The sequence below is a fragment of the Pleurodeles waltl genome, chromosome 3_2 (assembly GCF_031143425.1).
Source record: "Pleurodeles waltl isolate 20211129_DDA chromosome 3_2, aPleWal1.hap1.20221129, whole genome shotgun sequence".
Classification (NCBI taxonomy): Eukaryota; Metazoa; Chordata; class Amphibia; order Caudata; family Salamandridae; genus Pleurodeles; species Pleurodeles waltl.
This window is the reverse complement of record NC_090441.1, coordinates 133,129,264-133,156,690: the sequence shown is the minus strand read 5'-3', so window position 1 is coordinate 133,156,690 and position 27,427 is coordinate 133,129,264. Positions and strand designations below refer to the sequence as shown.

At 42.8% G+C, this 27,427-nt stretch overlaps 1 protein-coding gene across 2 annotated transcripts in view; it reads right to left on the bottom strand.

Moving 5' to 3' along the window:
• PITPNM3 (PITPNM family member 3) overlaps window positions 1-27,427 on the bottom strand; it is a 1,929,018-nt gene that overhangs the window by 208,825 nt on the left and 1,692,766 nt on the right. For both annotated transcript variants that reach the window (XM_069226994.1, XM_069226995.1), the window contains exon 12: window positions 8,717-8,865. In XM_069226994.1, coding sequence (XP_069083095.1) covers window positions 8,717-8,865 — 149 coding nt within the window. The remainder of the gene's footprint in view (window positions 1-8,716; window positions 8,866-27,427) is intronic.

Here is a 27,427-nt window from a genome sequence, read left to right as displayed (position 1 = left end):
ATTATAATGAGGCGAAATTTCAGCAAAATTAGATGAGATTACTTGGAATTACGCTAGGTGTGTAACGCAGCATTTAGTGCTATATTTAGTGCAAGTGTATGCCTGCGTGCAAAATAGACTAGATGATGCATTTTGTGCTAAGAAAGTAAATAGCCGTAAATGCTACAGAGCATGTACAGCAATACCCAGCAGGCACTTGCTCTCACTAAGGGCTTGATTTAGAGTTTGGCAGATGGGTTACTCCATTACAAATGTGACAGATATCTCGTCCACCATATTACGATTCCCATAGAATGTAATGGGATGACATTTGTGATGGAGTAACCCCATCCGCCAAACTCTAAATCAGGCCCTAAGGAGCATATTTATAGCCCGCTAGCGCCACCTTGCACCACATCGACGTCATTATTTTTTACGTTAATGTGGCCCAACGATGCTGAAATCTCTGCGCTGTATTTACAGAGTGGCGCAATGCATGCATTGCGCCACTCTATAACCCTTTGCGCTACATTATGCCTGAGCCAGGCATAATGTATAGAAAGGGGGCGTTCCTCCATTAGGAGGGGGGCGAACAAATAGCGCTAGGAAATCAATGAGATTTCCTTGCGCCATTTTGTACGCACTTTTAACGCCTGCTAAGAGCAGACATTAAAAGGGGGCTTCCATTCTTTAGAATGGGCCCCTACTTACTCTACAGGGGTAGCGGCAACAGTTTGGCGCTACTCCTGCACAGTACATCAATTGCGTCAAAAATAATTAGGCTATTGCCCCCTACCCTGCGCCATGGTGCGCCGTATTCTAAATACGGTGCACACATGGTGGCGGTAGGAGGGCGCTAAGGGGTGCAGGGAAGTGGCGCTGCACTCGGTGCAGCGCTACCTTCCATAAATCTGCTCCTAAGTTTGTTGTTCCAGTGCTCCTGCTGTAGGACTTCTGTGCCAAATTGCTCATAATTACACAAACAAGTGTAATCCTATACTTTTATGGAAATTTGTGACAAAAAGAGTAATGCAAAAGTACCCCAATTACTCTGGCATAATTAGAATTTCACCCATGACTAAACACAGGCAGCGCAGCCCCTGCGATGCAGGGGCGGCATTCAGCCTAAGACCTTTGAATATTTGTGATATATGGGAGTCTCAATGGCTACTCACCACATTCTGAAGGGGGCACAATCCTTTTGCATTATGCCACTGGCCTCAGACTGAGTGAAACACATGCTTTACTTTTAGATGTCGGGCATTACAATAAGGATAAGTGGGTGGGATTCAACAGTAGGGTGTTTGATGTTTATTTACCTTAGATGGTGCATTGCCTCTCAGGTTGCAGAGCCCTTCGCGCATTCAGTGCATTAGATTGGCCGAAATGCTTCTCTGTCTCACAGAACCCCAGTACCCCCACTGCACACATCAGGCAACAATCTTCCATTTCTCATACACCTCAAAAGAATAGGTTTATAAAGGGTGATTACCCATTGGATCAGCTGTCACAGGAAGTCAAACCAGGGGGAATTTCACATTGGTTTACACTGGTTTAACACAAACATTGGTGTAAACCAAATTCTGTTCCATTTTTGTACTTGTGCAATCGACAATGGAGCGAACCGTTGTGTTGTAGTCAATAGTGAATGGTGGTTATTTACCAGTGCAAATATCAAGGAAATAGAATAGGAAAAGCAAATTAACACTCATGCTGTATTGTGAAACTTTTGCAAAAATATATGACACTTTATATTTTCTATGAGGTGTAAATGATTTTCACAAACTATTCTCTTACAAAAAATGCTTAGTTGAAAAATGGGTAAATTTTGTTTATTAATTGTGTTGCCTATAAAACTAAAAATAAAGCATACCTACTTCGCTTCACACTCAAACAGCGTTGATTTATTTAGCTGTTTGGTAAAGCGTTTAGTCAAACTCACTCTGATCACTCACCTATAAAAATAGGGGGAAAATGTATTTATTTATTATGAAAATAGAGCATAAATGGGGGTCATTACGACCCTGGTGGGACAGCACTGTCGGGATAAGAGGGACTGGTGATGCTGGCGGTCCAAATCTGCCAGGGCAGTGCTGCATACATTCGTGCCCTGGAGATTACCAATCCCTTCTCCGCCGGTGGTTACATGGCGGGAGCACTGCCATGTAACTGCTGGCGGAGACAGGGTGCAGGGGGCACCAGGGTGGCCCCTGCACTTGGCATGGGCAGTGCTGGGGCTCCCCTGGCCAGCCCCATCGCGATGTTCACTGTCTCCTTTGCAGACAGTGAACATCGCGACGGGTGCTGGTGCACCCTACGCACTACAGCATTTCCCCCATCTCTATTATGAGCTGGAGTCAATGTTGTAGGACATTTCCCACTGGGTCAGAGGGCGGAAACACCATTTCCGTCCGCTGACCCAGCGGGAAACTCCTAATGGGGCCCGCGGGAAGGCAGCTGCACTGGCGGCAACCTGACTGCCGGGATTACGGCGGACTGCCTTTTCTGTCCGCCGAAGGCGTAATCAACCCCACAGTGTGTAATTTGCTCTGTGACACAGTGTTATTTTTTTAATTCAGACACCTTTATTGAGTTCCAGATCAAAAGATAAGCAGAATACAAGGAAACAGTACCCTGTACGATAAAATGGTGTGTACTTGATCCTGTGTGAAGTACAACAGTCAAAGTGTTCTTCCTAAACATTTTGTTTATGACCAGGCAATACCTTGCCAGCTCCCAGGATTTTGAACATCGAGAGGGTCAGGAATCAGAGGATCTCGTTTAGAACAGAAATGGGATTGGAGAGGCAGCACAGCTAGAAGGTGGGTGGTATCCCAGTGCATAATAGCAACATTTTGACAATAGAAATATGGAGATTTTAAAAAAAGGGGGTGGTGACCTCATTTCCACGTTGACCTCCATTGAGGCAAAGACAAACACTGGGAGAGTCCTGCCTAAATCAGTTTTGTTGACATGTATTCAGTGGGTAAAGGACATAGAGAATGCATTCTGGGGCAGATTTAAGGAAAGTGGTGCTGCACCCAGTGCATCCCCATTTCTTGCGCTTCTTATCGCCCCCTACCTCTACCATGTGTGTGCCGTATTTAAAATACGGCGCACCGTGGCGCAGGGTAGGGGGCAATAACATCATTTTTTGTGAAGCTATTGATGTATTCTGCAGGAGTAGCACCAAAATGTTGGCGCTATTCCTGCAGAGTACATAGGGGCCCATTATGAATAATGGTATACTGCCTTTTAACGCCTGCTGCAAGCAGGCGTTAAAAGTGCTAAAAAGATGGTGCAAGAAAATCTCTTAGATTTCCTTGTGCCATTTTTTCAGCCCCCCTAACTGGGGAACGCCGCCCTTGCCTACATTATGCCTGGCACAGATACAATGTGGAGCAAGGGTTTACAAAGTGGCACAATGCAAGCATTGCACCACTGTGCAAATATAGCACGTTGGAAATGCCACCTGAACGCCACATTTGCATCAAAATAAACACTGCAAATGTGGCGCAAGATGGCCCTAGGGGCTTCTAAATATGCCCCTCTGTTAGATTTCCTTCCTCTTTTTTCGGCCCCCCTAACGGGGTAGCGCCCCTTTGCATACATTATGCCTGGCGTAGGCATAATGTAACGCAAAAGGGTTACAAAGTAGCGCAATGAAATCATTGCACCACTTTGTAAATATGGTGCAGGGATTTTGGTCTCGTTGGGCCACATTAGCAGAAAAAAAAATGAAGATAATGTGGCGCAACGAGGCGCTAGGGGCACTTAAATATGCCCCTAAGAGCCTAATTACAAGCGTAGGTGCTGGTAAATAATGATACCACGGAGATCGTTATTTATTAGGTGTGATACATAGCACCTATTACGAGTTTCTGGGGAACAACATGTGGATTTTGGTATTTAAACCACCAAAATCCACATGATACAGTAATTACTATACGGTTTTCCCCTGTAAACTTTTGGCAGGTTTGACTGCCGAAATTTAACTAAGGTTGAGGTATTTAACGAATGCGATAATTATCAGATGCAATTACTAACATGCAACTCGTAATTTTGACCTGTGCAAAAATAGGGGTTTACGTATGGGACAGAAAAAACAATAGACTCGCAATCAGACCCCTAGAATTAAAATCCATCATGCACCTCAATTGGCATAGGAGAAACTAGGTGCAGGAATACGTGGCAAGATGCAGCTGCAGCCAAGTTGCAGAACACACATATATATATATATATATATATATAGCCACTAGGTAGTTATAGTTAGGACAATGTTTCCACAGAAAAAGCATTTTTTGACTTGCCTACATCTTTGACACCGTTTGATGAATATTAATGAAATTTCCCCAAAAAAAGAGTGCTGGTGATAATTGTTGCGCACAAAAAGTTTTGGCTGAAAAAAAGGGGTGGGGGGGGGTCAAAAAACGTATGTTTGCCATGTTAATTTCCATGGGAATTTTGAACATGACTTCAGCCTCATCTGCTGGACGGAATTATACCAAATTGGGCAGAAAGGCAGGTTTCGGTACATAGATTACGCTTTTGAATATTTGGTGTAAATCCATTTTGTAGTTTACGAGAAATTAAGGAAACTCCAAATTTGTATATCTAGGGTTGCAAATAATTTGCCAATATTCGCACATGCGCAATTAATAGAAGCACTGTAATTGGCTGGCCGCAACCTGAACAGAAAGTTGCGGTCCTGGGCCTTAGAACAAAATGGAAAGTAGCATAAGGGTTAGGGTGGATATGCCCTGACCCCAAGGGTGTGGCATAGGCATGTGTGAGGGTTAAATTACGTGTTTAAAATGTTTTTTGTTCACCATGTGTGAATATTCATGAATATTTACAAATAAGCAAAAAAAAGAAATAAAAAAAATTGAAGACCCATTCATACACTCATAGATGCACTCAGAGACTCATGAGCCCACTCACACACCCACACAGACACTCATGCACTCACTCAGACCCGCTCATAGACTCACTCACCCACTTTCCGACCTACTCGTGCACCCATTCACAGATCCCCTACAGAGACAGGCCCTGTGGCCTGTTGGGTGGTTATAAGGCCTTGGCTTTGATTCAAAGGAGATGCTGCAGCATAGTAAGTGTCATCTACCCCTAAGTTTTAGCTCTATTTGTATCGGTAAGTATGCTGATATAAAATGTGATGAAGCCCTAAATGACCAGGTGACCTGCCCTGGAGGTTATGAAGCAGTGGGCCAAGCGGCCACTGCTTCATCACTTTATCAGCCTGAGAACTCCACTGACATCATAACTTGCAGGTGGGAGAGGTGAGCATCCCAAATAGCTGCTCTTCTATCTAATGCAGGCAATATAAAGCTGATTTCATACTCTAGATGGACATTTATAAAATAGTGACTTTTCGCCTGAAATCAAACTGGACAATACTAAGGATCTACATATGCTGAGAGGGCACTCCTTACATATCCTGAAGATGCCACACTGGTGGGCAAATAGCTAAACAGAGGTGGCCAATGCTTCGGGAGGGGCTAAGGTTGCAAAAAGGCCAATAAACCTGATTCTGGCTGGAGAATCTCTATTGTTTGAGTCCGAATGGCTTTATTTTAGCTATCTCCCACCTAAAATCTCCTTAAATTGAATGTAAATCAAATGGGAAAATTTATTTTCAGATTTTTTTTCAAAATGTACCTCGTATTAGTTGTATAATATTGTCACCTCTGGGGTTGTCCCCTTTCCTAGAGAGAAATGTTGGCCACTAGACCACATTTTAGATTTCATACTATTGAAGGCACGGACATGAGTCAAAAGCTAAACAGAACATAATAGAAAATAGTCTGTATTCATTTCATATATATATAGTCTTTTTGCCTTTATCGCTTTAATTATCAGTCAGGGATCCATCAGGCAGCTCTAGATTACATTTTCAAGTACTTTTACTTCTATTTACTGGTTAGAGTGTGAACTGATGATCGAAATAACATTCACTTCAGGTGATTTTCCTAATTTTTGTACCTGCAAGTACATTAAAGTACTGATCCTGCTGGTAAGAAACAGGCGGCAATTTGGACAGCAATCTAATTACTGTGGTCATTTAATGTACAGTGCAGAGGGAAGATGGCTCCAGGTCACTCGCGAGGAAGATGCTTGCGTTTTAAGGCTCTCTGAACAAGGAGATCGGTCTCTCTGCTATGTCAAGGCGCAAACTGCATCTAAATGCAAAGGTTCCATAGCACAACACGAGGGGGTTTAAAACTGGCGCAATCACTGCAGCAGGCAGACCAGTGTTTAACCCACATATACAAAAGAGCCCCCAGAGGAGAAGCATTTTTCTACCAAGTGTTAGGTTCACTGATGAACAGGTAAGAGAAGCAGGAACCGAGCCGAACTCCATTTCCTGCACCGTGACTGGTACCTGCATTAGCAAACCTCCCGGGAGACCAACTGTGCGTATGTAGCTTCGGAAGCTTAATAGCAAGGATGCCTGCATGTGTGGTGTTGGGATCCTACTGACCTCATTTCATTTTAAGCTCAAAACCTTAAGGCCCAAATTTAGGAAGGGCCTAGCACCACCTAGCGCCACGTTAGCGTAATTTTTGTGAACTGAAAATGTGTTGGTATGACTGAGGGATGATCAATGAGGAGTAGGGATGATGGATGAGGAATACGGATAAAGGCTGAGGCATGAGAAGTAGGAATGATGGAATATGAATGAGAAGTAGGGATGAGAAGTAGGAATGATGGAAGAGAAGTAGGGATGATGGCAGAGAAGTAGGGATGAGAAGCACGGATGATGGATGAGAAGTAGGGATGATGTATGATGGATGAGAAGTAGGGCTGAGGAGTGAGGAATTAGGATGTCCTAAATTAGATGCTGTACTATCCAGCTTTTTCCATCACTGTCACCCTCTTGTCCGACTCCGAAGAAGGTGCAGAGGTGCTTCTGAAGTATGTTAGATTTCACAGAATTTTACTAGTGTTTATAACGGTATAAGGGTTCAAAGGTTATGAGATGTGGAATTCAATTATCTTTATTCCATAAATGTGACTTCAATAAAAAAGCTTGCAGCCTGAAACTGAACAGTGGAGACTCCACACTGCAAGAGGCGCTCAGACCCAGTGTAGTGGCCGCCACCCAAACAGATGGCATGATTGCACTCCCCACTCACACTGTAACCGAGAGTGGGGACTGCACGCTCACACTTTTAGTGCTTGCATGTGGCTCGGGAAAACAAAGCCTGCTGTCGCTAGAACTTAATGGCTTGAGTGCAAGAATGTAAGCGATAGTAGCGGAGACAAGCAAGTGTCTTACATTCTGCATAGAAGTGGGGAAAGCGTGCATAAAGAAGCACAGTGCATGTCTGTGCTTGTATGAATGGGTGCCTGTGTTTGTGTGCGTACATTAATGCTATCGTGACACATGTATGTATGTGTGCCTTTGTGTATGAGTGCCTGTGCTAGTCATAATGTGCCTTTCTGGCCAGCAGTGTCTATACTTCGTGTCACTCACTGGCATCTGAGACCATCAGTGGCATTTGGTGACCTTTCTGATATAAACAGAATATATGTGGTACAATGGTAGGCATTTGTAGCATTATGGTGGTCACTCCGCATAATGATGGTTGTGGCATAATGTTGATTCTTTCTGATATAGTTTGGGCACTCATCACCAAATCATTCCCTCTTCCGGCGTACTGATGGCCTTTTTAAGGTGTTGTGAGAATCCTAGGTATAGTGGCAGCTACCTGCAGCCAAAGGGTGTTCTTCCTTTATGCACTGGCAGTCTTCTTGGTATTAATGCTGTCCATTCCCGGCATAATGATATTATAGACATGGGCATGCCTGGCCTAATGAGGACTACCCCTGAAAAGATGCTATTGATATATGATATGTTGAGGTTAGCATTGGGACTGGTATGGAAGTCATACTTCATGTGTTATGGCTACCACTGGAGTTATGCTGCACAGAGAGCATGGTTTTGGCCAGACAAAAAAGTGCCAATGGTAGGTACATTGTTGGCACCCTTAGCAAAATGATGTCCACCAATGGCAGACTGGGGGTCATCCTTAGCATATTGTGGCTATCCTTGGTATTATGCTGGGCATTCCTGACGTGATAGTAGTACATGGGCAGGTGAGGCAACAGCTATTTTTATAAAGGAGAAATATATGAGAGTACTTGATTAACATGACAAGCAGATGGTCCGGGACCAAATATTATTTACTAAAAATGAAAACTGGCCAATTGAGGCACAAAAAGTGCTGTTTTTGTTTACACGGTATGGGGCCCTGTAATTGATAGGAACAAGTTAGCATATTTAGAAATAGGAAAATTGATATTTTAAAGCCAAAAAGATTGCATTTCCAAAAACATGCTTTTAAAGCTGACCTATGAATGAAATTTCATGATGAGTTGCGGAACCCTAGGGCTTATGTTCCTTCCTTGGTGCCAGAAGGTACCCACAATTATGGCTGTTAGGTTATTGCTTATGTGGTTTCTTTTCATATCAATGTTTCATAACATTACTGCTGGTAACCCCACCAATGTGCTGGGTTTGAGGACCCCTGACTTCGTTTTACAGTTTATTCGTGTTCCCCTGCAGATACCTCACTGAAACAAGTTGCCCCCTGCATGTTATGCTTTTTAGAAGACTATTTTGTGACCAGCCCCGTCTTTAGATGATATCATCACCAATCTCAATAGTTTGTATCCAGAATACTGCTCAAATTGTAAGCAATCTAAAACATACCTGTCTCAGGATAAAGGCTACCACATCAGTAGACTCCCAGTAGCTGGCGTGGAAGAGATGGGGAAGCGCCACAGTTGGAAACGCTGTCAAGACGTCAGGGCAATAGAGGGCGTAGTCGATGCGCTTATTGCCCCACCAATTGGAGGTTACTGCAATACACAACAGAAGATACACTTGAGTGACTGTTCCTACATAGTTATAGACTTCTGCATTTATACACTCCACTTCTATTACAAAGAAATGCTAGGGGCTGGTTAATTGGAGGTAAAATAAATACATTTGTGGCTCATCTAATTTCGAATGTAGGTTGATGATAAGGCGTCCAGCGATGGCTAGTATTAGCCCAGTAGTGGGTGAAGGCAAATTCTGAATAGGGTGGTGGGCAAAGTGATGCTGAGGGGGCACAGGCAGAACTGTGGCTTGGGAGGTGACAATTCTTATTCCTATATTCAGACCTCTTTGCATTGGGAATATTACAATGCTGGTTCAGGACAATCTGCTGCAGCTGCCTGTCTGGTCTAGTCATACATTAAAGTATAAGTGTTGAAGGCTATGTAGAACCTTACGGTAGAAAGACTGCAACCTTAGGTCGTTCCATAAAATCCTGAGTGCTATCCAGTGCACAGCCTAGGACAGTCTGCATCCTTTTAGACTGTAAATAAACCCATGAATGCCTATATTTTTAAAGCTAGGCACTAGTTGTAATGCATGGAAAGTTAGCCTATGATTTCACAAGGACTTAGTCGGAGGGACCTAGTTCTAGTAATGGTGTGGATGGCTTAAAGATAGTGTGAGTGTCTTCTTCTGACTGCAAACATATTTATACTAGCTCAGGCTGGGAGAGATAATTGGGTGGGAGATCCCTGTTAATGTGAAGGTGCGGATAATGTCTACTTCTGAGGTGGTGAAGTTCAACTGTTGTAGAAGTAGTCTTCCTTAGGGTGAGAAACATGGACTTATCGGATAGGATTGTCGTTCTCACTGACGTTGGGCTTTTCAAGAGAAGGGATTTTAAGGGAAGATTAAGAGGAACAGGATAAACACTTATTGGATGTCATTCTACTTTCACAGTTGGTAAAGTACTGGATTTACCACATGAGGTGTTGAGTGCACAGGCCGTGGCTATGTGGCCAGAATGGTGGGGACTTGACGTGCTTCCCCATGTTGGTTGTTTGATTTTTTTTTAAGCGATGAATTCAGATTTCTTTGGCAGGAAATATTGCTTTTTGCAGCTAGCAAATAATATTTTCTGTATTTTCATTTCCAATTACGACTCCCAACATATTATTTTCTTTCATAATATTGTTGTTTTGTTGTGAATCTAATCACACTTTAACACTTTGATGGAGAGGTAGAATTGTCTAATACAAATTTGTATATGAGATGAGTTGTGGGTAGTTTTGAGGTGTTTGAAAATTATTGCTTTTGGGAGTCCTGCTTTGGATGTGTTTTTCATATCCCTAGCTGTGGATGGGACGTTTTCTTTATAATTAAGGGTAATCTAGTACTGAGTGAGTCAAAATCCTATGGTCGCCTTGTCTGACTCTTACTAGGAACATGTTAAGATGCTTAACATATTGCGTGAATTACTGGTTTCTGGTTCGGAATGCTCTTACTGCTTCTTGTGTGTGGCTGTTGTTGGAATATTTAAATGTTATGGTTTCTCAATACATTGGTTGCAGAAAGTATATATTTATTGTTGTCTGATGGTATTTTTACATGTTTTGAGGGGCATGTTGAGTATGCAATAATTGTTCAGGAGGAGTGATGTGAGCCATGTTATGTTTATGTGCTAATCAAGCTGGTCCAATGTTCTTTGGTTTATATATCACAGGTTAATGACAAGGTTCACTAGCTATGGAGCTGCATATTGATGACCAGCAAAGGAATCTGGGCAGAGCTGAGATAAGCATGGGTAGGGCCAACTGTTTATGAGGTCAATGATCAAGGGAAAATATTTCTGGCATTGGTACTTCGCACTATCAGATTTCCAATACTGGTCCAGATGTACAAAGTTATATAGTGGTCGCAAACCTTGCAAATTGATAAATGACATATTTGGAATGTACTAAACCCATTTTGTGATTTGGTAACTGTTAGAAATGGGGTCCTTGGCTGGAAGTCAGGTTACCCCCTGTACATGCAAGGACCCTCACTATAGTCATTGTAAAGGAGAATCACACTCAGTTAACTCCCTTTCACCCCCTTGGTAGATTGGCACGAGCAGGCAGGCTTAAATCAAAGACAATGGGGGTTATTCTAACTTTGGAGGAGGTGTTAATCCATCCCAAAAGTGACGGAAAAGTGACGGATTTACCACCAGCCGTATTACGAGTCCATTATATCCTATGGAACTCGTAATACGGCTGGTGGTATATCCGTCACTTTACCGTCACTTTTGGGACGGATTAACACTCCTCCAAAGTTAGAATAACCCCCAATGTGTTAAGTATTTGTACAAACACACACAGTAATACAGTGAACCAATACAAAATGACACAACACAGGTATAGAAAAATAGTAACTATTTTATCTAAATAAACAAGACCAAATACAATACAAATCCACAATATACAGTCAAAAATACGAATTAGCACTTAAAAGTATGAAAACAGTGCCTTGAGGCACAAATCCTGCAAGTTAGTATTATGCGGCGTCGTGACCGAGTCATTTCCTACAATGCAACGCCAATGGTGTAGCTTAAGAAGTCTTTTGACCCCCACGTACAGTACTTTAAAAAACAAGTTGAAAACAGGCCGGTCCACGGAGTCAGGGAAGAATGCTTTGCTGGGTCCTCACTAAAGGGTGGTGGAGTTGAAGCGGCGTCAGATGCAAAGTCGGTCCCTTGATTCCCGTAGATGCGAAGTCTGGCAGAGTCGCGATGCTGCAGAGCAACCTCACGGGGTCGCGATGATGTTACAGGGCCGCAGGCGCTGCGATGGTTTCGGATCGTCACGGATGTTGGACTTACGACACCCCGGTGTCAGCAAAGTCGGGCTGGATCAGCAGCTGCAGTGACGCGGGGCCTACAGGGTCGTCGGACTTCTACAAGGTCCACGGCCTAGGGGCCAGCGGCGTCATAGCTCTGGGATAGCAGTGTCAGCTCACAGGGTGGTTGGATTCGTCGCACTCAGCGAGGTCCACGGCCTCGGGGCAAGCAGCGTCGCAATTTCGGCCAACGGTGTCCTTTGCGAAGTCGTCTGTCGTTGTTAGACTGCTTTTTCTCCAGGAATTCACTTCCAGGGGTCCAGGAACTACAATAGCACCTTCTACCATGCTAGAGTCCATAGCAAGTATACTCAGGTCTGGTAGGTGAATCCTTTGCTGTCCCTGAGGCTTCAAAGCAGGAGGCAAGTTCTACTCCAAGCATTTGCAGTCATTTCTCAAGCAGGAATGCAACAAAGTCCAGTCTATGTCCCCTTGCACAGGCAGAAGCAGCAACTGCAGGATAGCCCAACACAGCACAGTCACAGGCCAGGGGCAGCACTTCTCCTCAGCTTTTCAGCTCTTTTCCAGGCAGAGGTTCCTCTTGAATCCTTGAAGTAATTAAAGGTCTGGGGTTTTGGGTCAAATACTTACACCCCTTTCTGCCATTGGAGCTGGAAAAATTCAAAGCAAAGTTGCAAGTGTTTGTAAGATACTTTCTTGTCCAGGCCAGGCCCCAGCCACACACCAGTGTTGGAGACTGCATTGTCTGAGGGCAGGCACAGCCAATTCAGGTATGAGTGACCACTCCTCCCCTCCCTTCCTGCACAGATGGCTCATCAGGATATGTGGGCTACACCCCAGCCCCCTTTGTGTCGCTGTCTAGAGAGAGCTGCAAACAGCCCAACTGTCAAACTCACCCAGACAGGAAATCCACAAACAGGCAGAGTCACAGAATGGCTTAAGCAAGAAAATGCCTACTTTCTAAAAATCAACTCCATTAAAAGGTGTATTTTTACATTGTGAGCTCAGAGACCCTAAACTCCACATTTTTATCTGCTCCCAAAGGGAATCTGCACTTTAATACCATTTAAAGACAGTCCCCATGTTCACCTATGAGCGAGATAGGCCTTGCAACAGTGAAAACCATATTTGGCAGTATTCCACTCTCAGGACATGTAAGGCACATAAGTACATATCCTACCTTCTAAATACACTGCACCCTGCCCATGGGACCACCTAGGGCCTACCTTACGGGTGCCTTACATGTACAAAAGGGGAACGTTTAGGCCTGGCAAGTGGGTACACTTGCCAAGTCGAATTGGCAGTGGAAATCTGCATATACATACACTGCAGTGGCAGGTCTGAGCCATGTTTACAGGGCTTCTCGTGGGTGGCACAATCATTGCTTCAGGCCCACTTGTAGCATTTTATTTACAAGCCCTGGGCACCTCTAGTGCATTGTACTAGGGACTTACTAGTTAATCAAATATGCCAATCATGGAAAACCAATTACACATACAATCTGCATAGGAGCACTTGCACTTTAGCACTGGATAGCAGTGGTAAAGTTCCCAGAGTATCAACAACAGCATAAACAGAGTCCAGCACACATCAACAATCTCGGGAACAGAGGCAAAAGTTGGGGGAGACCATGCCAAGGATGTCAAGCCAAACAGTAACATGTTACAGAATCACAAAATGGGTTTCGAAGAGCATAACAAATCGGATTTGGCAGGGGTGGGATTAGGATATTCCTTCCACATAGCGATTTTCTTATGGTATATATCAATGTTTTACCACCAAAACCTGTGTAGCAAAACATTGAAATTTACCAACTCCCAAACTGGGATGATACAACATTTGCCTCTTGGGGCTCTTCCTTTTGTGAGTTTAAAATAGCTAGTCTTTGGGGAGTTGGCAATGGTGTATGTGCCCGTTGTCTACAAACAAACAAACTTTAAATTATTTTAAAACTTCTTTTTTTAAACGCAGCCCGGTTCATTTAAGGAGAATGGGCTGCATTTAAAAACAAAAAATAAATTTATTTAAAAAGTGATAACCGACACGGTTGTCTACTGACCCCAGCAGGCCTCACCATCTCTGCCATGGCAACCCATCCTAGTGAGTCAACATTTGAGACCTACCCCATGAATATTAATGAGGTTGATGTGAGTGCTACCAACTACGATTTGGAATTTTGTGTTTGTGTGCAAAATTCCACATTAGTCATAAAAGTACTTTTCACAATTCGTGTTCTTAAATGAGCCAGACATGAGTGATGTCCAGGTGCACTTTAAACACTGAGCACAACACTTCTTGAATATTCCTGAAATAATGACATTTTGAGTCTTTTTTAAACACTGGACGGATAGAGCAGCTCCCAACCCGGTCTTGGCATAGGACAGAGGCTGTGGACAGTGTATGATATACAGAAATATTTCTTTCTAAATTTTGTTTTTTTTTAAATATCGTCCTCTTGCGTGCAGGCTTTATCCTCTTAGTAAGTAGAATGTAATATCATGAAGATATTTAACATGCAATATTTGTGTCAGTCACATTTCAGACATGAAAAAATGCTGCCCTGCGATCATTCTGTATTAGTTCACAGTTGGGGTGTTGTTAATTGCTGTTAGGTGATTTGAGTTTTACAAATGTTATTGCACATTTCAAGTTCAAAGCTTTACGAATCTACGGACTGGTCCTGGGAAAGAATAGCGAATAAACAATTGACTGCATTGTGCTATAGAAAAGAAACATTGTCATGAATGATTAATTGTTTACCTAGACATTATTCGAGGCGTTGCCTAGAATCAAGGCACAGCCAGCCATGGTAATCCTTTTAGCCCCTATACTAGGGGTAGGCAGGTTATGGGCGTAAGTGTACTGTGCAAGAGGGGCTTTCTGTTTCCAGAACATTTTTTGCATCTGATGACGCAGAAATAGAAGGTCCGACATATATTTATGTACACCGTGTAACCGACATATATATTGAAGTGTGATTTTAAGTTAACGAAATAATGTACGAGGGAAATTGCGCCCTCGGGGTAGTTCGCCATCATTATAAACGAGCTTTATTAATCATGAAGTATTAAAAATGTACTAATCCGTCATAATCGCAAATGTATGCCATGATTTCTTGTTTGAAAACTGTTTTTGCTTAGCTTAAATTTAGTACAGGCTTTGGCCTAGTTGCTTGGTTTCAAATTCTAACTGCGTGATTTTTTTTCCTGAACTAATGAAACATATATTCTTGCTTGAAGTTGTATTTTTCCAGTAGAAACTGGCTGGTACACTTATCTCCAAGGTTTCGTGCTAGGCCGGTTACATCCCCTTTGATACAAGGTCAGTCTCTGCAGGTGCGGACAATGAAGGTACAGATAGTAAAATAATTGGCAAACCATGATACAATTTGTGTTCCAAGGCGCCAAGGACAGTGTATGCATAAATGGGCGCTAGTAAAAGACAATTTTTGATTGGACAATTTGAAGCCAACCTATGAACCCTCCAATGGAAGACCCTACAGAATTTGGAATGTTTCTTACTTAAACCCACCGGACAAAGAGAAGTCAGCCATTTTTCTCGATGCCAGTTTGAAGCCTGACGCCAGACTCCATTTTGGACGACACCCTGATGCCCTTTTTCTCTATCTGAGAGAAAGAGACTTTGAGAATTCTCACCCTAGAGACTTTAACTTTGATTTGCCCCCGTCTTGCCCATGCAGTAACTTTGCCCCATTCTCCTTGCCGCTGCAGGGAAACTTGCCCTTAACTTTGCCCCTTTGAAATTTGTCCCATGCTGATCAACCGGTACCTGAAGGACGAAGACTTTTCTTGAATGCTGATTGTATTTGGTAAATATGAAAGGATAAATGTATTATGCATTGTGTTTTTCCTTTTAGGTACCAACTGCTATTTTGATAGGATCCTAGCTAGAAGTTTTCCAAATTTGTGTTGACTAAATTCGTTTTGCATGAAGTCCCACATGCCAATGCTAATTAGAGGTTAGTCGAGGTATTCATTTAATGTACCATGAAGAATTGAAATCTTGTTATGCTGACCGAATGTACGCAATTAGTCAAATACAGTTAGTCACATTGGTGATTTGCATTGCTATAACAGAGTGTATCATTATTCAGATTTAGCGTAGATTGCGTTTCTTCCGCCGTTATGGACAGCTAGTAATGTTCATATACATATATCAATTGGTTTTGAGACACATATATATCGTGCTAGCTTTTTTAATATAGGGAAATAAAATTCACTAACTTTTAATAAACTGGTGTGGTTATTCATGACTGAAAGGTCATGGTGCGCCGAAATACCAACTGTTATTGATTTCTGATGTGTTGTAGTGATTTATTAATTGAGTACTGATTAACGACTACGACAGTTATTGACTATCGATTTGAGTGACTCGACTATTGAGGATGAGGAGAGCCCGACTCGGTTAAAAGATTCACCGACCTCCAACGTGTCCAGGTACAGGTAATTTATAAGGGCTGGACGCGTTATCAGTAGATGGTAGCAGAGATTGATGGTTTAGCCCTTTGGGACCCCATCCGAACAATAGACAGAGTCAGGTTAGAATTTTCTTTGATAAAACAAGTTGGAGAGATGATGATGCCCTAAGTCCCCGATGACTTTCCCGGGATCTCGGAGCTTGCGAATGAGGAACATGGAGGTATGAGAATGGTCTCAGCATTTCTAGTGACGGTATGAGTGAAGTTAGGGTTTCGCGCTTGCACAGCTTATCGCCGCAGATTAATTGAGAAGTTTGTGAGGATTTAAGGAGTTAAAAGATATTAGAGGAGTGTTCCTCCAAAGGTGTGAGAGTAGGGAAGTCGTCGAACTTCACGTGTGTGTAGCGCTTTGAGCAGAAAAATTGTCCACATGGTTGTTGATGTTGAGACGGGCCCTGCGAGGTCAAGAGACTCCGGAGTATGTTGAAAAGTGTATGTGACACTTGTTTGATGTTGTGATCTGGTCAGGTTTAATAGGTTGATCAGGCGTGGTCAACAAGTCGGTATGAATGTTGCAGAGTGAAAGAAAACTTCGACTTTGAGATTTGACGAATTCTAAAGTGCACTAGAATAGTTCATTGATCAGTTGAGAGTAAAGTTTGCGGGTCAAATTTTGCTTGCGAAAGTGGGAAACCGAGAAAGATGGAATAACTGCTGAGGCTAGTGAAAAATCCCTAAGGTTTCTGAAGCGATTGTATTACCTTTCCTGTAGTAAACCGACAGATCTGTTTTATTCTTTTGGTTAAGTGCTTGCGTTATACTGCAGAAATTAGTTTATGAGTGAAGCCGAATGAAAAGAGGACAAGCCGCAGGACTTTGTCAGCCGCAGTGTGTGAGTGTGACGTCACTAGGAGCCGTGCTGGCATAGGTCGGTTGGTGAGAAGGGTCGCGCACGGATTGGACGCAGTCCGTGAAGCGCAATTGGAAGGGGAAAGGCAAGCGAAGAGTATTCCGGGAATTAAAGTCGCTTATTGATTACATATTTTAGAAAAACAAAAGACAGAAAGATTAAATTTTTCAAAGCATTTAAGAGTGCCATGAGGGGAGATGTTTATATTACAGCAAATGTAGGAGAAGAAACACCGCCTGAGGGTACACCAGCTTACATCGTCATTGAAGAAAAGGGTGTAGCGCCATGTCTTTGGTTAAAACAATGGTGCAAATTAACAGAAAAACATGGAAGTGTAGCGTTCCCTATCCATGGGTCGTTTAACCTAAGGGTTTTAGAAAACCTGAGATTTGCGCTATACGACATGAAAGTACCTCCAAGACTGGCACAGTTTGAGGCATTAGCAATTTGGGAGCTAATAGCTAGAAACCAACAACAAAAGAAATTTGAGACAAGGATAAGAAAAGTAGAAAAGACACTAGCGGATGCTAGATGGGACAGCACACAAAAGGTTTGGAGATCAGACGTATTGCAGGGGATTAGATTGTTTCCAGCGATTACCGAGGAAACGGAGACGGAAGGAAGGAAAGCCACCTGTAAGACAAACAGGAGTCAGTCCAGGGAGGGAGAGAGCAATAGGAACTCGAAAAGGGGAGACGAGTCAGATGATGAGGAGTTCATTATACAATTGCTAAATGATCGCCCACCACCATACGTGGAAAGCGAAAAAGGCTCAAGTATTAGTACTGCCCCTCCAGAACCAATACAGGGTAATGTAACACCAAATTTGAGGGTATCTCAGAGACCGAGCAGCTCTGACATGCCTTTCTCACCACGAATACCACGGATTCAGAGAATGTACCCAGATGTGCCAACATTGAAACCTGCTGATAACTATCAACCACAGGTTCAAAGGCACTATTGCGATGAGCATAATGTGGGAATGACTTCCGATTCAATGGCGCAGGGAGGACAAAACTATCAGAGACCGACATTGATTCAAGCTGAATCAACACAGTTCTCGATGCCCCAAAAGCAGACACCAGAAGTGCGAGTGGTAGAAAGCCAGTTAGGTATGCCAGCAATGATGGACCACAATGTGGGGATTAACATGCCACAGAATTCGGGGAACAGACAGAATCCAGATGCAATATCTCTACCTATCACTGTAGGTCCACCAGTACCACTGTACATACAGGCAAATTCAAGCACCAGCGACCAAGGGTTAATGATACATAATGGGACAGGGAGAAGATGCATAGAAACCACTCCAGAGACAACTCCGATAGCGGCACTGCCAAATGGATCTGGGTCCTTGTCGGAATTTAGTCCAATTCCAATTTGTGCTCCGTCAACCGTGGTAAGGTCACATCCACCACTATTAGTACTGTTAACCTCACAGACTGAAGCATTACAGAAACCGTCGATGGCAGTTGATGTAACTGCTACATTGATGGGACTGAATGCCCAACAGTTGACACAATGGTTCAACAGCCTGAACTCCCCACAGAGTACATCAAGCGGGAAGGGAGAAGAATACCTGAATAAAATAAGGTTGGGTATGGAGGCAGATGAACTGGTAGAGGGAACAATGGGTTTGAACCGATTAGAATCATACACAGAGGAAGAACTAAGATACATGTGCCCTAGGATTACAAGAGAAGTGAGCAACATACATAAGAAGTTACAAGAAATTGCAGACAGAAACGAAATCGATATAGGTAAGACCAAACACCTGAGCAGAAGTTACAGGTTAGACTTCGAGACAAAAGATTTTGAACACATGAGATCCGCAGGGATGAAAACACACCTTAAAGAGATACTGCAGAGTGCACAGGTTTGGAGATGTTTAGACAAGTGGGAAAGCAGGTGGGTCAAGAAAAGGGATAAAAAGAAGGAAAACACTTCAGAAAGAAGTGAGAAAAAACAACAGAATGACGATCTGATAACCATGCTACCAATGAGAGAGACAGCAGGGGGAAAACTTGTGCATGTACCATGGCACAGGTGCGATATTCAATCCTTTACGGATGACTTTCCCAAATTAAGGGAGAAGCCGATTGAGTGGTATCAACAAACGGATAGATTTGTGAAACTCGCGAAGTGTCTCTGGGAAGACCTGAATACCTTATTTGAAATTGTGGTTCCGGCTGATTTGTGGGAAGATTGTAAAAGGGCTGTAGGTTGGCCGACGAGTGAACCAGAGAGAGATAGGGACACAAGTGCGCCATCACCTATGGTAATGAGTTTGTACCACAAGGTGATCGAGCACTTGAAAACCAAGGTTGCGTCGAAAAATGTGGATTGGCAAAGGATTGACAGGACCGCTCAAGAGGTTAAAGAATCTATACATGCGTATTATGAGAGGTTGTTGAAAGCGTTTAAAAATTACAGTGGCACGGAAACGATTGAACCAAAAGACATGCTCCATTTTGTGTTCAGGTTTGTGGAAGGGCTGAGACCCGAAATTAGCCAGATGATTAAATCGCATTTGATTTGTTGGCAGTCAAAGTCGATCGATGAAGTGTTGAATTATGCAAAATACTGCAGTGATGAGATTGAGACAAAGCAGAAAAGATTGAAGGAAAAGGTGATGGTGATGCAGCTCAGAGCAGCTCAGACAGGTTTACAAGGTTTGCAAGGTTTTCAACAACAGATGCCGCAGCAGCAGCAACAGGGAAATGCTATGTTTCAGCAGCAGATGAGAGGCAGAGGTCGAGGAGGTTTTGTGAATAATGGTCCTGATTTGAATACTGTTATGGTTCCAAATGGTATACAGGCAATGAAGAAGGTGATGCCATGTCACACGTGCGGAATTATCGGGCATTGGAAACGGGAGTGCCCAATGATGGTGCAGGAAGGTGTAGGTCAGCAAAACAATGATGTCAATGCATTTCAGACTATGAGAGGACCGAAACTGAGAGGTCCGAACCCAAATTTTCAAAACAATATGAACCAGATGCAGGGTCTACAACCCATGCAACCGCAACAGGTGCAAATGCCTCGTGTACAAATGACACAATTGCAGCCAATGCAACAGCAGTTTCCCATGGTACCTAATCAGCAAATGCAAATACCCTTAGCACCAATGAATCAGCAGCAAGCAATGCTTCCTCAACAGGTCACGGGTCAGGGAATGAGTCAAAATGACACAGTACACCAATTCCCACTACACAGCGAGAATGGAATAAACGATGCATGGGAGAATGAAAGTTCAGATGAGGAGGGAAATTGTGTGCTTGCAGCGTCTTTGGAAGTTGATCAAAAGGGTCTTTATGTGGAGGGAAGAGTTATGGGTCATCGCGTTTCATTTTTGGTTGACACAGGAGCTACACGTTCCACTGTTAGGAGCATTGAAGTACCAAATTTGCCACTTTCAGAGAGAACAGTTCAAGTAGTGGGAGTAGCAAATAGGTACCTGACGAACCCAATCACAGATCCAGTACAAGTCAGAATTGGTAACTATCAAGAGTCGCATAATTTTGTGGTATGTGACTCAAGCCCGATATCACTGTTAGGGAGAGACCTATTGTGCAAATTGGGATGTTCGATTATGTGTTCGAACGATGGAATTAGAATTCAGACGAGCAGTGATGGGGAAGAAGAGGACAGTGTAGAAGGGGATGAGATGGAAACTGTCGATGAAGAGTATCCTCTGATTACCCTTTTTCCGATGATCACTGAAGCAGATATTCCAGCTGAGTTACAGGAAACAGTCGGAAAAGAAGTGTGGGATATGACAGGAAAGGAGGTGGGATTGGTGAAAGGAGTGGAACCAGTGAAAGTGACCGTAAAACCCAATGTAACCTTTCCCCAGACCCCACAGTACCATATGGCACAAGACACCCTCATGAAAGTCGCCCAGCTCATTGACGAGTTTGTAAAATAGGGAGTACTGAAAGAAGTGTTAAGCAGTCCATGTAATTCACCAATCATGGGACTAATAAAGCCAAGTGGAAAGGTCCGAATTGTGCAGGACTTGAGGAAAATAAATGACATAATAATTAAATGCTGCCCTGTAGTGCCAAATCCAGCTGTGATAATGTTTCAAGTCCCTTGCGATGCCGAGTGGTTCTCAGTCATCGACTTGTCACAAGCATTCTTTTCAGTGCCTCTTCATGAGGACAGCCAATTTCTCTTTTGTTTCAAATTTTTAGACAGAGTCTACAGTTGGTGTCGAATTCCTCAAGGCTTTTCGGAGTCACCGTCAATTTTCAATCAGATTCTAAAGAAAGACTTGGAAGCGTTAGAATTGCCATTCGAGTCAACCCTAGTACAGTACATTGACGACTTACTGATTGCATCCAAGACAGAAAGTGACTGCACAGCCGACACCATTGCTCTATTGAACCATTTGGGAAGGAACGGACACAAAGTGTCTCCTTCAAAATTACAGTTCTGTCAGAAGAAAGTGAAATATTTGGGTCACCAAATAGAAAAAGGGTCACGAAAAATTATGAAGGAAAGAATAACAAGTGTACTTCAAATGAGTTCCCCAAAGACGAGGAGGTAGGTGAGGAAGTTTTGGGGAATGGTGAGCTACTGTCGCCAATGGATTCCCAACTTCTCAACCCTAGCAAAACCTTTACTGAAACTGACCCACAAGGATGCATTGGATGAAATTGAACTAAAAGGAGAAGAGATGGATGCTTTTATTGAATTGAAAGAATGCATGTGCAGGGCTCCAGCTTCGCGCCGTAGCCGCAGTTGGTATCAGCCGCACTCAGAGTGAAGGAATAGTGATGGGACACCCTTTAACAGTCATTGTCCCTCACTCAGTTGAGATACTTTTGACACGTTCCCGAACACAGCACATGACTGGTGCTAGACTCACAAGGTACGAAACAATAATTCTGGGATCACCTAATGTGCAGCTGAAAAGGTGCACTACGTTGAATCCAGCAACCTTGTTTCCCAGTGAAAATGCTGAAATTGAGAATGCTGAAGACATCGAGCACGACTGTCTTCAGGTGACTGAATTTTGCACCAAACCAAGACCTGATATCAAAGATACCCGATTGGAAGAAAATGATCAAATTATTTTTGTTGATGGTTCATGTTTAAGAGATGCACTGGGTGTATTGAAAGCAGGATACGCTGTATGCACAGTAACAGGTGTTTTGGAAGCATTTGGCTTCAAGGAGTTTACTCTGCACAGGTAGCAGAATTGGTAGCCCTTACTAGAGCTTGCCAACTTTCTGCATTGATGAAAGTTACCATTTACACTGACAGCCAGTACGGGTTTGGAATAGTGCATGATTTCGGACAATTGTGGTCACAGAGAGGCTTCATGACCTCTTCAGGGTCGCCAGTGAAAAATGGCAAAAGAATAAAAGAATTGTTACATGCCATCCAACTGACAGGAGAAGTAGCAGTGGTAAAATGTAGTGCACACTCGAAGGGACAGGATTATGTTTCTCTGGGAAATGGATATGCGGATCAAGTCGCAAGGTTTTGCGCATTGAACTGTATATTGCTTAGGGATGAATGGAATTTGATAAGTGAACCAGAACTCGAACCAAGCGAAATATTTGCTCTAAAGGTGATAGATACGATGGACGAATTGAAATCCCTACAGAATGATGTTAGTGAGGACGAGAAACTTTCTTGAACCAAATCACAATGTGTAAAGAGACTAGATGAATTATGGGTTTCAAGTGAAGGGAAATTCGTTCTTCCAAATAGCCTTTTGACACAGATAGCCAGATTTTACCATGGACAAGCTCATCTTGGGAGGGAGGCCATGATTAGGTTGTTCAAAACTGATTGGTTTAACCCTAAATTCCGTCAAGTTGCTGAAGCAGTTTGCCACCGTTGCGTCATTTGCCAACAGATGAACGCAGGGAAGGGAACCGTAGTAAATTTGAGCCACATTGGAAGAGCAGGGGGTCCATTCAGCAGGATGCAGATGGACTTCATTGAGATGCCTGTGCATGGAGGCTTGAAGTATGTGTTGGTGGTTGTGTGCATTTTTAGTCACTGGATTGAAGCATACCCTACACGCAGAAATGACAGTCTCACAGTTGCAAAACTACTCTTGAGAGAGTTAATACCACGTTTCGGATTCCCGATCTCTTTAGAATCAGATAGGGGAAGTCACTTCAATAATGAAGTAATAAAATTGCTTTGTGCAGCACTGAACATTGAGCAAAAGCTGCATTGTAGCTACCGCCCTGAAGCATCAGGTCTAGTGGAGCAAATGAATGGCACATTGAAATCAAGAATGGCGAAAATATGTGCATCAACAAACTTGAAATGGCCTGACGCATTGCCTTTGGTACTAATGTCAATGAGAAACACCCCTGACAGAAAGACTGGACTGTCCCCACACTAGATTCTCATGGGCAGAGCTATGAGACTTCCAGCAGTTCCTGCAAATGCGCTTTTGAATATTACAGATGATATGGTGTTAGACTACTGCAAAGGTCTAGCTGATGTGGTTCGATCTTTCTCTCACCAGGTGGAGGCAACCACCTTGCCACCGATCCAAGGTCCAGGACACACCCTGAAAGCAGGTGACTGGGTCGTGATAAAGAAGCACGTGAGGAAGTCGTGTTTGGAACCCCGTTGGAAAGGACCTTTCCAAGTGATTTTGACGACTACCACCGCTGTGAAGTGTGCGGGAGTTCCCAACTGGATTCACGCCAGTCACACAAAAAGGGTGTTGTGTCCCACAGATGAGGAAGTTGAAGCGCTGAAACTGCCAGTACCTGATAACAGAGTGCCGAGCGCTGAGGCAGAGCAAAACAGAACTAGAAGCGAACAGGCAGAAATAGAGGAGGGAGAAATATTCTCTGAGGACGAAGCAACTGATTCACTTGGGGAAGACCAAGGAGGAGCCTCAGACAGCGACGAAGCGGCTGAAGGTAACAAAGAGCCTGAAGCAGCCGAAAGTGACAAAGAGCCTGAAGAAAGTAACGGTGACAAAGGGCTCAAAAGAGGTGAAGAAGCAGGAGAGCCTGATCAGAGGAGGGCTTTCCCAGAAGCAGACGATACAGAAAAAGAAATGGAAAACCTGGTTGACTCCCCAGAAGGAGGAGACAAGGCAGAACAGAACGAAACTGCTCAAACTTCTTCAGAAGAGATCGCAGGTCCATCAAGTGGACCTAGTGCAAAAAGAAGACCAAGCATATCACCAGTAAAACTAAGAACTAGAGAAACGTTGAACGACAGTGAAGGGCCAAGAGTGAAAGAGAAAAGAAAGGAAGTGTCTGTCGTAGTACCAACACCAAGTGAAGAAAAGGACTTGGCCAAAGAGGAAAGTACCAGTGAGAAAGAATCAAAGAGAGATGCAAAACTGAAAAGAAAAAGGATACCGAGCAGGAGGTATTCCGGTCCGGAGTGGGCATACGTAGCCAATAACGATTGGTCAGACGAATTCGTATCCCTCAGTCTTGAGAACGAAGAGGCAGAACTTCATTTTGGAAATAAAAACTTTATGGACTCTGTTGATTGAAACCATTGATCACTTGATTGATTTTTTTAACCGGTTAAGACATTGCTAACTTGACATTGCTAACCTGATTGACTTTTCAACCGGCTAAGACATTGCTAACTTGATTGACTTTGAAACCGATTTTGAGACAACGCTGCTAACCGATAAGAGACTAAGCTGCTAAAGAAACTGTGTGAACATTGAACTCATTCAGCTTTGTAAATACCTGCAACTTAGAAAAAAAAAAAAAAAAAACGCTTTGATAAAGTGTCTTCAGCTTTCTGATTCCAAACAGATCATGACTAGCTTCACTACACAGGGGCGTAAAATGAAGTATTGTAAATACATGTGTATAGGCTTACTGATCGCATGCGTACTAATAATTGTAGCAATAGTTCTTGGAATGCATGGTAAAAGCGAGAGTGAGACGAATGATGCTTCTACTTCTAAACCTATTATCGTTACTGAACTAACAGCTCTGAAGAGACTCGAGCAAGACGAGAGACACTTGCATGATAAGAAGGAACTTTCATCTAACGTTTTCTATCGCTTGCTGAGTGAGTATGTTGAGACCATGGATGCGAAAGATTGTTATGTGTGTACACAAATACCTACCTCAGTAGTGGAAGGGGTAACGTATCACAGCATGCCTCTTACGTATGGAATTACATGTAGTATAGTAGCTTCCAGATTTTATGCTCAAAGAGACATTCATTATTTCTATACTAATTACGATGTTACTTTTGCATATGTCCCCATAGTAGGGTACCTAAGTAAGATAGCTAGAGATTGGTCTGCCACATTAATGAGGGAATTTTTCGAACCAATGTCACCTTTCCACACAGCTCACGCACATAGGGAGAACCTTACATGCTTGCTTTCACCAGTAGAAATAGAATTTTTAGACCGCACTGACGACAGAAAGCACGAAATGAGGGAGAAATTAGAGAAGGAATTGCACGAAAGGACATCTGTAGATAATTATGCTTTTGCCGCAATAAAGACACAAGGGAAAATAGCTTTAGATACATTGCATGTGGGAAGATTTTGTATACATAGATTTCCATCATATTATGACACAGTTTTCGTGGGAAAGAGTGAATGTAAACACACATACGCATTTCAACAAAAATGGACGTTCATGCTGAATGGACAAGACCCAGTTATTCCTGGAGTATATTATATTTGTGGACTCAACGCCTATTATCGTCTTCCTAAAGGATGGTATGGGAGGTGTTATTTGGGAATATTGTTCCCAAAGGTTTACCAACTAGATGACTTAAAGAAATTTCCAAGGCTGTCTGAATCACATCGTGTTCAGAAAAGGGAGACAGCTGCTGGTGTGGTAGGAGATATATTTGGAGCTATGATTCCTTCAGTAGGAGTCATATTGAATTCAATCAAAATACGAAAGTTGTCTACTATTGTGGATAACATGTTGACAAAGTTTTCGGGAGCTATAATCCTGATGGATGCTGAACTCGCTGCAGAAAGAGCTATGACTCTTCAAAATCGGCTTGCCTTAGACATTCTTTTAGCAAAGGATGGCGGCGTTTGCAAAATGCTTGGCACGCGTCACTGTTGTACCTATATACCCGACAACAGTGGAAAAATTAGAACAATGCTTACAAATTTAACTAGAGAAAGTGTCGATTTAAAGGAATTGAAAGAACCCGGAGTTTGGGAGAAAATTGGAAAAGGATTTGCTTCTGTGGGAAATTGGCTCAGCAACGTTTGGAACGGATTGTTACTAAAAATAGTAAAGGGAATACTAATAATATTAATTTGTCTATTAGGTTCTTGGGGAACATGGAAAGCTTTCAAAATGTTAAAAGCAAGGAACAAAAGAAAAAGAGAAGAGAAAATAGAGAACAAAATGGTGGAAATTTATAGGGAGAAGTCAAAAGGGACTAAAAGAAAAAGGGAATTAACTGAAGTGCCAAATTACTATACAGAATTTTAATGGAATAAAATTTGTGGGTAGATTTGATGTGATGACATAATTAGTCATCAGAGGAGGGATTGATGACGCAGAAATAGAAGGTCCGACATATATTCATGTACACTGTGTAACCGACATATATATTGAAGTGTGATTTTAAGTTAACGAAATAATGTACGAGGGAAATTGCGCCCTCGGGGTAGTTCGCCATCATTATAAACGAGCTTTATTAATCATGAAGTATTAAAAATGTACTAATCCGTCATAATCGCAAATGTATGCCATGATTTCTTGTTTGAAAACTGTTTTTGCTTAGCTTAAATTTAGTACAGGCTTTGGCCTAGTTGCTTGGTTTCAAATTCTAACTGCGTGATTTTTTTTCCTGAACTAATGAAACATATATTCTTGCTTGAAGTTGTATTTTTCCAGTAGAAACTGGCTGGTACACTTATCTCCAAGGTTTCGTGCTAGGCCGGTTACATCCCCTTTGATACAAGGTCAGTCTTTGCAGGTGCGGACAATGAAGGTACAGATAGTAAAATAATTGGCAAACCATGATACAATTTGTGTTCCAAGGCGCCAAGGACAGTGTATGCATAAATGGGCGCTAGTAAAAGACAATTTTTGATTGGACAATTTGAAGCCAACCTATGAACCCTCCAATGGAAGACCCTACAGAATTTGGAATGTTTCTTACTTAAACCCATCGGACAAAGAGAAGTCAGCCATTTTTCTCGATGCCAGTTTGAAGCCTGATGCCAGACTCCATTTTGGACGACACCCTGATGCCCTTTTTCTCTATCTGAGAGAAAGAGACTTTGAGAATTCTCACCCTAGAGACTTTAACTTTGATTTGCCCCCGTCTTGCCCATGCAGTAACTTTGCCCCATTCTCCTTGCCGCTGCAGGGAAACTTGCCCTAACTTTGCCCCTTTGAAATATGTCCCATGCTGATCAACCGGTACCTGAAGGACGAAGACTTTTCTTGAATGCTGATTG